Consider the following 14,522-nt stretch of genomic DNA (forward strand, 5'->3'; position numbering starts at 1 on the left):
ATCATGCTAATAAAGTATACTATGTGCAAAAAATCAGATGAGCCCAAAATATGATCTTAACGCGTTTTATAACACAATTATAAAATTGTGTTTTATAATTTTATAATTTTATAATTGTGTTACATTATGTGATTTCTCACATAATGCAGTGAAGCAGCCCCTAGAGTGAATTATCGATTCAACCATCAACCAATTCAGCACCGCCGCCATGGACAGCACCTGGTAACGTCGCACTTAAAAAGATGGTTAAGCAATCCTTATCCTAAGGGATAGTTCGGGGAACACGCCTAGAAACGGTATCTTCAGTTAAGGTCTACTTAGAGTCTTCGTAGCCTAAGAGAAAATTCCTATTACAGAAGCAAATGTTAACTTGATTTGTGATTCTTATCCAATTTTATAAAATCTCATTTTATCTGTAGTTAGGAAATCTTAAACCCCTCCATCGAGGTCGGTAATCAACTGTCAGGTATGTTACCAAGCAACCAACGACGCGCAAACTGCTTCTGAGGTAAACCTAAAATCTAAATGGAGAAACCACGGCGCGCTTTTAATTTCAGTGCGCCAGAAATTGACATTTTGATAAGCTCCGTTGAAAAGGTAAAGCATGTTTTATTCGGCAAGTTTTTACCTTTGCTCACTCACGAACATATATGTATGTTTCCATATATGTATAAGGAAAGAGAGTGGGTAAAAGTTGCCCAAAATGTGTCTGCGTCGACAAAATTTTGTCCTAAATGAGGTCCTAACTGAAATTGCTATGGTTACCTAAGAGATAAGATGGGATTCTAAAGTTAAGATCTTTCTGTAATACGCCGTAATCAGCTGGTCTGTATTTTTTTCCTTCTACTTCATTTTCAGCATCCAAAGAAAGAGACGTCATGCTGTCCACCAAAGATTCTGATTCATATGAGCACCCAAACTGGCAAGTACAAGCTAGAACCGCCACTGGTGCTATTGCTCGTAATAATTTGAGACTCGCACCTAACATTAAGGCCTGTCAGCTGCAGCTGTGGTTTCACAGACTTCACAGCCTAAGACATGATTGGGGCTTAGTTCAATTAGGGCATTTCATTAACTTTCATTAAAAAAAAAAAAAAAAAAAAAAAACGTGTGCATCTTAAGACAAGACAATGGCCCTGACACATTTTTAAGATATGATAGGGCAAGTTACTTTCAGTTAATACAGCTCAAATATGCATTGTATCCTGGGACCGGACTAGCCCCATCTATGAAACTGGGTGTAAAGTTTTTAATATATGTTAATAATTTCACATTTGATCTCCATTTTTTTTTTTATCAAACACTTCACAGCCTTTACTGCATAAAGTATAAATTCAATATTGATTAATCCCTATTAAAGCTACAAAATTTCAGTCAAGACTCAAGAGCATATATATATATATATGTGTGTGTGTGTGTGTGTGTGTGTGTGTGTGTGTGTGTGTGTGTGTGTGTGTGTGTGTGCGTGTGTCTGTGTGTCTAATGTCATACACTTCAAATTTGAAGCAATTGCTTTATAGATAGATGGATAGATATTACATTTTTTAATAGTTTCATGTCTATATGACTGCCATACTCTACTTTAAATTTGAAGCAATTGCTTTATAGATAGATAGATAGATAGATAGATAGATAGATAGATAGATAGATAGATAGATAGATATTACATTTTTTAATAGTTTCATGTCTATATACATATGACTGCCATACTCTACTTTAAATTTGAAGCAATTGCTTTATAGATAGATAGATAGATAGATAGATAGATATTACATTTTTTAATAGTTTCATGTCTATATACATATGACTGCCATACTCTACTTTAAATTTGAAGCAATTGCTTTATAGATAGATAGATAGATAGATAGATAGATAGATATATAGATATTACATTTTTTAATAGTTTCATGTCTATATACATATGACTGCCATACTCTACTTTAAATTTGAAGCAACTGCTTTATAGATATATGGATGGATAGATAGATGGAATATACATTATCTAAATAGTATATAGCTATGAAATAATAATAATATATATGGTATACATTATCTAAATAGTATATAGATATAAAATAATAATATAAAATAATGATTATATATACAATAATATATCTGTGTGTGAGAGAGATATTTTATAGCATTTTTTTTTTTACTTTTTCTTTTTTTCTTTTCTTTTTTTTGAGGGGTATTTGCAACAGTTCATTTTATTTATTTATCAGTGAAAATTGTACTATTTCATTCACTGTTAACGCATTTCATTGTGTTGTTTCAAATTGGCTGCCTCAACAAGAGCACATAAGACATTTATGATAATCAGTGCAAGCAACAACTAACCGGTCAGCTGACTTTGTGCATTTAAGGTGGAACCACCGTCTGCAAATAATGCACAAGATATATTCATCTCTGTGCTTTGGGTCACCTTTACATGTTGAGCTTAAGCAGAGAACCCAGTCTTTGCTATCTCTGCTGTTCAGCTGTAGTCTTTTCAGGGTACCAGTGTAATCCGCTCTGCTTACATGTACTGTCTGTGTGCATGTCTGTACTTCTTTTTTAAAGCATTGCAGTTTTTCTTGTGAGAGTCCTGCCCTTCTGACCTTCGGAGGCTCATACTTCTCAATAAGGGAATGAATCCACATTCTTGCCTTCAAGCTGTTGACTGACCCTAATGGTGTGTTGTCAATGATAGCACAAGCATTCACAACAGCAAAGACACCACAGTCATACCCATTTCCTTGTTGTGGAGTGTTCACTACATCTGACGTTTTCCATTCAGAAGCCTGAAAGGTTTCTGTTGCTGAAGTGTACATGCAAGCTACTACTTTCATTAGTTTTGGAGCAGCCTGCTTCAAAGTTTTAAGACCGTGCATTGAATTGAAAACTGAGATCTCTCTCTCTCTGAAGTTTACAGTGGCAACAACCCAGTGATAACCACGGCCAGAAATGTCGGTGTTGAAGGGAATTATGATTAGCTCATAATTTAGAGCCTTTTTTGCAGCACAAAACTGCAAAACTGGACTAAAGTCTTCTAGTCCAGCTAGCTGGAAAAGGTATGTGGGCGCACATAGAATTGAGTCTGACTTGTTTTTTTGGTGAATGAAGACATTAATTGCCTGCTCAATTGTTTCTCCTTCAAGCCAGGTCATTGGAGAAAGACAGCGGCTTCTGGGAGAGACCTTTGTCCAATCAAGAATGATGTCATTGATGCACATCCAAGGAGCAAATGAAGCTGCTGTACTGTTTGGAGTGGACACTCTGGAAAGGTGCGGTACTAGAGGTGGTAGACTGCTGCCATTTGAAAGCCCAAACTGGTAAGTGTTGTCCTCTTTTTCAGTACCTGGTCGTGCTAGCACATCAGTGGCTATATCAGAACACTCCTGATCTGTATTTTTTTCATTTTCAGCATCCAAAGAAATTGATGGCATGCTGTCCACCAACAAATCTGATTCATATGAGGACTCAAACTGGCAAGTATCTTTTCCAGCATCAGACTGCGGTGTCTCCTTAGACATAGCAGCTGTATTGGAACATTTATTCTGCTCTGTTTTTTCCTCATTTTCAGCATCCATAGGAATTGGTGGAATGTTGTCTACCAGAGAGTCAGGCATTGAAGACAGTAAGGAGTCTGGTGCCGGGTTGACCATATAATCATAGTCTTTTGTTCTGGGTTTTTTCCGGCCTGATTTTGATTCATTGCCTCTCCCTCTCTTCCGCATCACTGAGAGGCTGTATGTTCTCTTTGTAGCAAAGTGAAGCCCCGTAGCCATTTCAACGGCATGTGGTAGCATTTCCCAGTGCTGGGACAAGAGCACAATGCACCGTTTGCAGTATTTCGAACTACATGTACTGATTCGTTTGAGGGACTTTTCACGACAAAGACTCTCAGTGATGGATTTAGACTAACCAGACCCATTGCAATGACTGTCTTGGCCAAAGATATCTGAGATGACAGAAGTTTAACTCCTTCAACTTTACATGGCTCGTTTTCTGTGTTGGCCTTGATTCTTTTCACAATATCTTCCAAAGGAAGAAAAGAGGGCATTTTAACATCTGTCACTGGTACACTAAGGTTCTGCTTCATTGCATAATTTCCTAAGCCACACTTTGCCCTCTGAAATTCAAATAAAAAGTATGACTGCATGTAGTAGAGTGAGAGCACCATTGCATCCACTGGAAGTTCTCGCCATTCATTTTGTGATTTAATCATTTTGTTGATGCTCTCACTTATATTGTTTGTTGGTGTTTTCTCTTTAAATGCACAGAATTGTTTAGTGTAGTATGCAGCCATGTTTTCGCAAATGTCTGCTTTTAGGTGATGGTCAAAGTAGCACAGGAATGCTTCTGACCATACTTTTGTGAAGGCATCATAGCGGGCATTAAACTCATCAGGAGAGGAGGAATCAATGAGCTGCTCCACATGGTCTTTTAGGACCTTGACATCATCCCTTTTGCCCCCATGTGTCTTAACCCAATATTCCACATCTCGTAAGATGTGGTTGCGGCAGAACACTACACTTACATTGGTGAAGTTTTTTTTCAAAGCACCCAAAATTCCTTTTTCCCTGTCAACTGTCACTGGTATCTTTTGGTATTTTTTGGAGTCCATTCCCAGCTTTCCCAAAATCTCTGTCAAAAATTTCTCATGGTGTTGCATGAATTTACGTTCATGTAACATGAAGCCAACTGGATAAACTGGGTCATTGACCAGTGCAGTGTTTCTCATTGCCAGCACAGACACATAAAAATCCCCCATTTGAAATGTTGTGTCATAGCTAATCATTTGTGGGTAAGCAAACCTCACTGATTCCTCCAAGTTTGCACATGCCAAATCAACAATGTCTGTCATCCCTGCATAAACAAGAAGGTCCGGGAATGTAGAAATATGCCATATGAAACCAGGTAGTTGGTATGCCAATTCATGCAAACTGAACAGTTCATCTCGTGAGATTCTTTGGTTAGATCGTTGGGCATATACTGTGTTCTGGACTTGTTTGAGGTTTCGTGGGGTGTTTACTGGCATGTGCTCCTGATTACCACTGCATGTTTTAGCCAGGACAGTTTTGTAGATGTTTGAAGGGGCTTGACCTTGGTCATTTAGAAGAATGTCAGAGAAAACCTGTTTTTTGGAGGGAATAAACACTCTGTCTGTTTTGGCATTTCCATGCTTTCGTGGTACATACAAGGTCTCATTTCCCAGGTAATGAATCAAATAGAAATTTGTTGCCAAATTTCTGTTATCATTAATCAGAGAGTAAATGCACTTTCTGAATTCTGAGGAGGTCCCTTTTTCACATTCAGCAGCTCTAATGTGGTAGTACCGTTTCAAAACTCTTCCCCCATATTTTCGAATGTTGTGATAATTTGAACCTTTCTGCTTCCACATCATTTGATCAAACCTAAAGTCCATGTTAGGTTTATCTGACTGTGAACTCTTATAAAGGAACACATCACCACCCTTTGGATTTAATGGTGGTTCGGTGGAAACTAATTCCTTGTATTTGTCAACATCATCTAGAATTGCTTCGGCTTCTTTTAATGTAAACTCAGAGTGTTTTTGGAATAAAGTCATTTTTGCTGATATTCACCTGAACCATGTGAAGATACAAAAAAAAAAAAAAAAAAATATATATATATATATAATAAAACAAAATATAATATAATGCAATATAGCCTAATATATAATATACAATATATAATATAACTAATACAATATAATATAATATAATGTGTATATTGAGAATACCCTGGTGATCAGTATGACACCAGTGAAAATTTAGTTGTAGCCTTTAAAAAGGCTTTTTATGAAGAAATTTCGAATCTGATAATCTAACAATTGAATGACAGCAAGGACTATACAGCGACTCTAGCAAGGCAACTGCACAGATGATGGGTTGTGACGCTGGCAGTGTCTTATATACCCAGAGATCACAGTAACATGCGTTTCAAAAGATTGCATTATGTGGTGATTGGACGACTCAAAAAACAAAGGTTAATGATTGGTTGGAGGCAACCATGTGATCGTAAAAAGGGGCGTGTTCAAAACGAGAATGATTTTTTTAATTGTATTTTTTAGTAAAATAATTATGGAATATGTGTACAGAAATAAAAAAATGTACCTTTGTTAAACATCATGACCAAAAAAGCAATTTTTGTTCAGGGTTTCATTTCCGCGAAATAGCTTGTTGGAATCTCTCTTTGTGACAGTCGTGCAATTAAACGCGTTGCGTTCCTATTCTGGGCTCATCTGATTTTCTGTACATGGTAGGCATATGCTTTATTAGTATGTTGTTTATTTGGTCTGTTAAAATCACTGTCTTAGTACATTAAGCCACGTTAAGCTTTTTCTTATAACGGTTTTCTATGGGAGAAAAAAGCTTAACGTGTTATAAAACGCGTTAAGATCATATTTTGGGCTCATCTGATTTTTTGCACATAGTATACTTTATTATAATGATATTTAGTAAGTTTGGTCTGTTAAAATCACTGTTTTAGTACATTAAGCCACGTTAAGCTTTTTCTTATAACGGTTTTCTATGGGAGAAAAAAGCTTAACGTGTTATAAAACGCGTTAAGATCATATTTTGGGCTCATCTGATTTTTTGCACATAGTATACTTTATTATAATGATATTTAGTAAGTGTGGTCTGTTAAAATCACTGTCTTAGTACATTAAGCCACGTTAAGCTCTTTCTTATAACGGTTTTCTATGGGAGAAAAAAGCTTAACGTGTTATAAAACGCGTTAAGATCATATTTTGGGCTCATCTGATTTTTTGCACATAGTATACTTTATTATAATGATATTTAGTAAGTGTGGTCTGTTAAAATCACTGTCTTAGTACATTAAGCCACGTTAAGCTCTTTCTTATAACGGTTTTCTATGGGAGAAAAAAGCTTAACGTGTTATAAAACGCGTTAAGATCATATTTTGGGCTCATCTGATTTTTTGCACATAGTATACTTTATTATAATGATATTTAGTAAGTTTGGTCTGTTAAAATCACTGTTTTAGTACATTAAGCCACGTTAAGCCTTTTTCACGTTAAGCGTTTTAGAATGTCCCTCCTCGCGTGACATCCTGAGCTCGCGCAGCATCCTGAACGTTCTATAGCCTAACCGTTATATCGCACTTTGTAAAGAAACTGGGCTGGCGGATATCGCGTTTTGTGAAAAAATTTTGTAGTAGGCTTAAAATGTACATTTTTAAATCTTATTAATGGCAGCAATTCACACATAGATTAAGGTACATCTGAACAGTGATTTCCAATAATAAAATCCTAATGTCAAAAAATGGGGTTCATCGCGTTTTGCAACGAAACTCTTCAAATATTCTTTGTAAAAATATTTTACAAATTCTTTTTTAAAGCTAAATTTAACAACATTAAATCAACTAAATGAAGTTCTTTAATTATTCAGTATATGTTGAACAAAGTTGTGACCTTCCCATAAACAGACTAAACAGAGAGTTTGAGTAAAATTAAATAAAAACTAAATAAGAATGAATAAACGTAAATAGTTTTAGACCTGGACAAATTTGCTTTGATGAAACAGCCATTACATCTGTTATGTTAAAATTTTACTTTGACAAGCCAAAAACAGTTTTTAAAGTAAATAAGTGACTTCCACTTCTCAAATGTGCTTTTCCTTTTCAAAGTCTGGCAGAAATTATGGGTGGTTCTAAAATATATGGTCACATGACAATAAAATGGCATGGTTGCCAAGAGCTCATCTCACCCCACTCTCCCCTAGTCAATAATAAAGTATATAATATTGTCAGTAAACAAACAGTATAATACAAGATAAGGCAAGGCAATTTTATTTGTATAGCACATTTCATACACAATGGTAATTCAAAGTGCTTTACATAAAGAAGAATAAAAAAATTAGAACAAAGAATAGAAATAACAGTAAAAACAGAGAATTTTGCTATCTGGATGGAAGAGCTAGGAAGTCTTCGGGAGTTTTTTGTTGTTGTTGTTGTTGTCCATCAGAGCAGATCTAAATGGATCTTCCTCACATGACAGGACCGCTGTCTAGCTCTACCTGTTAAGGCACTTCAAACTGATAAACAAAGTTTAAATCTCCCCTTTTGCCAAGGCACCTCTGCTCTTTCCACAGTGACGACTTCTAAAACAGCTCCCCTTTCCAGTGGATTTTCTTGTGGCCCTTAACGTAACCTATAAATCTGAAACTCTTTCCACACTGATCACATGTATGGCTTCTCTCCAGTATGAATTTTCATGTGGTGATAAAGCGTCAATTTATGTGTGAAACTCTTTCACAAACTCTTACAATGATCGTAAAAGGCTTCTCTTCAGTGTGAATATTCATGTCCCCCCTAAGGATTTTTCATGTTTTATAAGTATTAAATAAGTATTTGACACATCAGCATTTTTATCAGTAAGGAGATTTCTAAGTGGGCTATTGACACAAAATTTCCACCAGATGAAGCCATCAAGCCAAATATTGAATTCATACAAAGAAATCAGAACGTGGTGACCGTGCATGTATGGCATGGTGGTTCAGTGCACTGCTTATAGTTTTCTTTGAAACAACAGTACCTGCTGATGCAAGGTCTTCCCGAAGTTCTGCCCGAGTTGTTCTTAGCTCTTGCAGAACTCTCCTGATTATTCTTTGGACTCCTCGGACAGGGATCTTACGTGGAGCACCTGATCGTGGCCGGTTTATGGTGAACTGATGCTCTTTCCATTTCCGGATAATGGCCCCCACAGTGCTCACAGGAACATTCAGCATTCTGGAAATGCGCCTATAACCATTCCCATCAAAATGCTTTTCAATGATAAGATTACGAAGATCTTGAGAGAGTTGTTTGCTTTTACCCATCATGAAGTCTTTCCTGTGTGCCTCCTGGGTAATGAGAAGCCTTTACAGGCCATCAATTAGGACTAAAGCAGCTGATATCAATTAGTACTGATAGGAGGCAAGGTTTCTCACTCAATACTGACAGATTTCAGGTGATATCCTGGCTTTCTATGCCATTTTGTACCTTGTTATCTTCATGGGTTCAGCGTAAACAAGGCTTAGGCCGTGTGTCCAACAAAGCGTTTTTAGCCAGCTGAAAATGCTAGGCGCTCTGCTTAAAATGCCTATCTGTGAGCACTTGAGAGCGCTTCTGCAGTGCAGCATTTTTTTTCCGTTGAGACGCTTTGTTGCTATGATACCGAATATCCGCGGCACTGTTACTTATAACTGATTTTGCAGGTAATTTGTTTCAGACTAAAAATGTTGACACAATGTGGAATTACTTGCTATGTATGTTCGGAGACCAGCAATATTAAATTCTCATCCATTTTGTTCTGTTCTCTGCTTGTTGATGTTGTTGTACAGCAAGACAGTTGGTCGGTGTTGTACTTGTCCTGCCCCTCCTCAACTCTGATTGGACGGCTGGCTAAAAAGTGACAGTAATGAGCGCAGCGTTTTACTCAAAGTTGAACATTCTTCAACTCGAGGCGACCAGTAAAAAAAGCCGAGCTCTCAGCGCTTGAGCGTGAAAAAGACGCTCAGCGCCACGTTACGCTCCTGGCGTTTAAAAAACGCGGCGCTGGAAAAAACGCTTTGGTGGACACACGGCCTTAAGGCTTCTCTCCAGTGTGAGTTCTCATGTGGTCTTTAAGGTGTCCTTTTCTACTGAAACTCTTTCCACACTGTTGACAGGTGAATGGGTTCTCTCCAGTGTGAGTTCTCATGTGGGATATAAGGTGTCCTTTTCTACTGAAACTCTTTCCACACTGTTGACAGGTGAATGGGTTCTCTCCAGTGTGAGTTCTCATGTGGGATATAAGGTGTCCTTTTCTACTGAAACTCTTTCCACACTGTTGACAGGTGAATGGGTTCTCTCCAGTGTGAGTTCTCATGTGGGATATAAGGTTTCCTTTATGACTGAAACTCTTTCCACACTGTTGACAGGTGAATGGGTTCTCTCCAGTGTGAATTCTCATGTGGGATATAAGGTTTCCTTTATGACTGAAACTCTTTCCACATTGTTGACAGGTGAAGGGTTTCTCTCCAGTGTGAACACGCATGTGGGATATAAGGTTTCCTTTAAGACTGAAACTCTTTCCACATTGTTGGCAGGTGAAGGGTTTCTCTCCAGTGTGAACACTCATGTGGGATATAAGGTTTCCTTTTTGACTGAAACTCTTTCCACAATGTTGACAAGTGAAGGGTTTCTCTCCAGTGTGAACACTCATGTGGGCTGTAAGTTTTCCTTTCTCAATGAAACTCTGTCCACACTCTTGGCAGGTGTATGGCTTTTCTCCAGTGTGAATTCTCATGTGGGTTTCAAGTTTATCTTTTCGACTGAAACTCTTTCCACACTGTTGGCAGGTGTAAGGCTTTTCTCCAGTGTGAATTCTCACGTGGTCTGTAAGGTTTCCTTTTTGTGTATAACTCTTTCCACACTGTTGGCAGGTGAAAGGCTTTTCTCCAGTATGAATTCGCATGTGGACTTTAAGCATGTGTTTACGTATGAAACTCTTTCCACACTGTTGGCAAGTGAAGGGACTCTCTCTAGTGTGAATTCTCAAGTGGACTCGAAGGTTTCTATGTTGATTAAAACTCTTTCCACACTGTTGGCAGGTGAAATAAATTTTAGTTTCTGTCTTTTGAGCTCCTTTTTGTGAGGAACACTGTTTTGATCTTTCTTCAGTCATGAAATTATGTTTTTTCTCTTCTTTTTCATTAAGTTCAAGACTCGCCTCTCCCAGTGCCATTAGGTCTAGGACAAAAATAGACATAAAACAATTTAGACATTTAAAGCATCAAAACCAACAACATGTATGATCTATACCAGGGATTTCAATCTTTAATTGGCTGAGGGCCGTTGCTGTGATTGACACCTGCCATTTTAGGAGGGCCATTTTAACATTCAAGCACAAGGAAGCGCAACATTTCTGAAAAACTACTTTCCTTTGCATTATTTCTAATTTACTTCAAATTTCATTACTAAAATATTTTTGCCATACTTAAAAAATGTAAACAGCACTATCATTGTTACATACAGTATTAGGTTAACAGTTGCAAATATTTTCCCTTACTTTATTTTAGCTTAATTAACATCAAAATCTTGCACTGAACAACACTGTACTTAACAAATGTAATCCCTGAATACATTTGTACACTATTGCATTTCTTGCCAGACACCTGCAGCACTTCTGCTCACACAGCTGAGCCACATTTGCCCTAGATGCCGTTTGAGCATCTGTAACATTTATTGGTAGCATCTGACAAGTTTTGTTGGTTTAAATCAACATTCGCGACTTGCGCGGGTGCTTTTACTATAATTTAGGTAATCACGCTCATAAAAGAATCGTCGCAGTCGCGAAGCACCTGCGATGTGGCGTGCTTGTTTTTCCAGGTGCAGAGCAGGATTTTATTTCTTATCTCCATATAAATATTTCTAATACTAGTAGAGCTAATGCAAGGAGTAGAAAACTATTTTTCTTTTGCTGAAACTTCCTAGTCATCATGGAGAGCGCAGCTAATGGTTGCATAGCAGCAACAAACGCCACGGGAGCGAAAACGCTTTGGAAAGAAGGAGAAAGCGGAGAAAGGAGGCGGCACGGCCACTTATGTGATGCAATATGTGAATGGCCCCTTAATAATAATTTAGCGGGCTGGATTATGTTTTATTTTTAAGTTGCAGGCCGGGTGCCGTGGGGGCCGTAAGTGGCCTGCGGGCCGGCAGATTGAGACTACTGATCTATACCCTATCCTATCCTATCAGGGATGGGCAGCTTTGGTACTGGAGGACCACTCTTTTGCAGAGTTAGGGTGCTTTCACACCTGCCGCATTTAGTTCGGTTGAATCACACTAGAGTTCGTTTCCCCCTTTGGTGCGGTTCGTTTGGGCAGGTGTGAAAGCAGCAATCACACTCAGGTGCGCACCAAAAGCCAAACAAACAAGCATACCGTGACCTGCTTGAAGAGGTGGTCTCGGTACACTTTCAAATGAACTCTGGAGCGGTGAGATGAGAAAGCAATCAGACCCAGTTAACGGTCCAACGAACCAAACAATATCATAATTCATAACGGGAAATGTGATATAAAAAGCCTAATTCTGAGAGTGATCACATTATTTACCATAGTTGAAAACCAACGAGCGCCTCTGTTGTGTAATTTTACGTCTCCGTGCGAGAATGCAGAAGTATAAATGAAAACAGATGCATAGCCTACGGTGCAGAAGCATAAATCAGCCTTTACGATTAAATAATGGGGTTGGGTTCAATTTTGCTGGTGTGTTTGATCAGGGATGGAGCTAAACTCTGCAGAATAGTGTCCCTCCAGGACCAGAGTTGCCCATCCCATCTATAGATCTTACAGGTGCTGGTCATATAATTAGAATATCATCAAAAAGTTGATTTAACTAATTCCATTCAAAAAGGGAAACTTGTATATTATATTCATTCATTACACACAGACTGATATATTTCAAATGTTTATTTATTTTAATTTTCATGATTATAACTGATAACTAAGGAAAATCCCAAATTCAGTTTCTCAGAAAATTAGAATATTACTTAAGACCAATACAAAGAAAGGATTTTTAGAAATCATGGCCAACTGAAAAGTATGAACATGAAAAGTATGAGCATGTACAGTACTCAATACTTAGTTGGGGCTCCTTTTGCCTGAATTACTGCAGCAATGCGGCGTGGCATGGAGTCGATCAGTCTGTGGCACTGCTCAGGTGTTATGAGAGCCCAGGTTGCTCTGATAGTGGCCTTCAGCTCTTCTGCATTGTTGGGTCTGGCATATCGCATCTTCCTCTTCACAATACCCCATATATTTTCTATGGGGTTAAGGTCAGGCGAGTTTGCTGGCCAATTAAAAACAGGGATACCATGGTCCTTAAACCAGGTACTGGTAGCTTTGGCACTGTGTGCAGATGCCAAGTCCTGTTGGAAAATGAAATCTGCATCTCCATAAAGTTGGTCAGCAGCAGGAAGCATGAAGTGCTCTAAAACGTCCTGGTATATGGCTGCGTTGACCTTGGACCTCAGAAAACACAGTGGACCAACACCAGCAGATGACATGGCACCCCAAACCATCACTGACTGTGGAAATTTTACACTAGACCTCAAGCAACGTGGATTGTGTGCCTCTCCTCTCTTCCTCCAGACTCTGGGACCCTGATTTCCAAAGGAAATGCAAAATTTACTTTCATCAGAGAACATAACTTTGGACCACTCAGCAGCAGTCCAGTCCTTTTTGTCTTTAGCCCAGGCGAGACGCTTCTGACGCTGTCTGTTGTTCAAGAGTGGCTTGACACAAGGAATGCGACAGCTGAAACCCATGTCTTGCATACGTCTGTGCGTAGTGGTTCTTGAAGCACTGACTCCAGCTGTCTTCAATATTGAACCTTTTCACAATATTCTAATTTTCTGAGATACTGAATTTGGGATTTTCCTTACTTGTCAGTTATAATCATCAAAATTAAAAGAAATAAACATTTGAAATATATCAGTCTGTGTGTAATGAATTAATATAATATACAAGTTTCACTTTTTGAATGGAATTAGTGAAATAAATCAACTTTTTGATGAAATTCTAATTATATGACCAGCACCTGTATACTCAATACACCAGTGGTTTTCAAATCTGGTCCAAAGGGACCCAGCACTGCACATTTTGTATGTATGCTTTATTTTTCAAATCTGGTTAAGATCATCAGCTTGTTAGAAGATTGCTGACGATGATGGTGGAATTTGCCAACTACAATTCCTGTTCATTACTAAGGTGAGAACCGGACCCAATATAAACCTAAATATACTCAAGAAAAGTGCTTTACTATTCAATAAGTAATAGAAGATATATCCATACATCCATTCAAAAAACAGAGGGGGCGAAGTGTTAGCATTAGCAGTTATGTTTTCTTGGCTAAAGGTTGCAGGCTTGCCTTCCAGTGGTTTTGGATCTACATTTCCTGCAGAGTTCTGCTGCATTCCAGGCAGGTTTTTGAGCCCTTAAGTCACAACTTCAAACCATGACTCACAACTTTGTAGTGTTCAAGGCAAGTCGCGCCAAACTGCCTGAGTGTAAACAAACCAGAATGGTGGACCATACAGGGCTTATGCTTATTTACAATTATTTCTATTGCCAAAGGTGTTTTCTCCTTGCTTATTTGAGAGAAAATGGAGGAGGAAAATGGTGCATAAGGCAAGAGAAGCTGTTATACCTTTTATTTTTATAAAATAAAATTGTATAACATTCTTATTTTACTTAACTGATATCTGTCTGCATAAGGAATCCTAAAACTTTTTTTGAGACTATTAACAATATTGTTTCTCCTGCTACATCTCGTTTCTGTGTTTTCTAGTGATGATTGCAATAATTTTTTGTCTCATTTTGTGGACAAGGTTATGGCTGTTAGGACAGTCATTGCACCATCAGCAAACCTTATATAACCAAACATTATATTTACGGAACAAAGACACTCAATTTTGGACTCATTTTATCCCATTTCCTTGAATGATATTATTAGTTTAGTGATGAAGCCTTTCC

The 14,522-nt window shown here is 38.0% G+C and overlaps 2 protein-coding genes across 2 annotated transcripts in view; one reads left to right on the plus strand and one right to left on the minus strand.

The window, feature by feature from the left end:
• Window positions 1-12,085, minus strand: part of LOC137005873 (zinc finger protein 721-like) — a 400,429-nt gene extending 388,344 nt beyond the window's left edge. The window contains exon 1 of the mRNA XM_067366478.1: window positions 9,642-12,085. Coding sequence (XP_067222579.1) covers window positions 9,642-10,756 — 1,115 coding nt within the window. The 5' untranslated portion in view covers window positions 10,757-12,085. The remainder of the gene's footprint in view (window positions 1-9,641) is intronic.
• LOC137005681 (uncharacterized) overlaps window positions 1-14,522 on the plus strand; it is a 1,355,627-nt gene that overhangs the window by 907,336 nt on the left and 433,769 nt on the right. The gene's annotated exons all lie outside the window — the stretch shown is intronic.

This window comes from Chanodichthys erythropterus, chromosome 3 (genome assembly GCF_024489055.1).
Source record: "Chanodichthys erythropterus isolate Z2021 chromosome 3, ASM2448905v1, whole genome shotgun sequence".
Taxonomy (NCBI): domain Eukaryota; kingdom Metazoa; phylum Chordata; class Actinopteri; order Cypriniformes; family Xenocyprididae; genus Chanodichthys; species Chanodichthys erythropterus.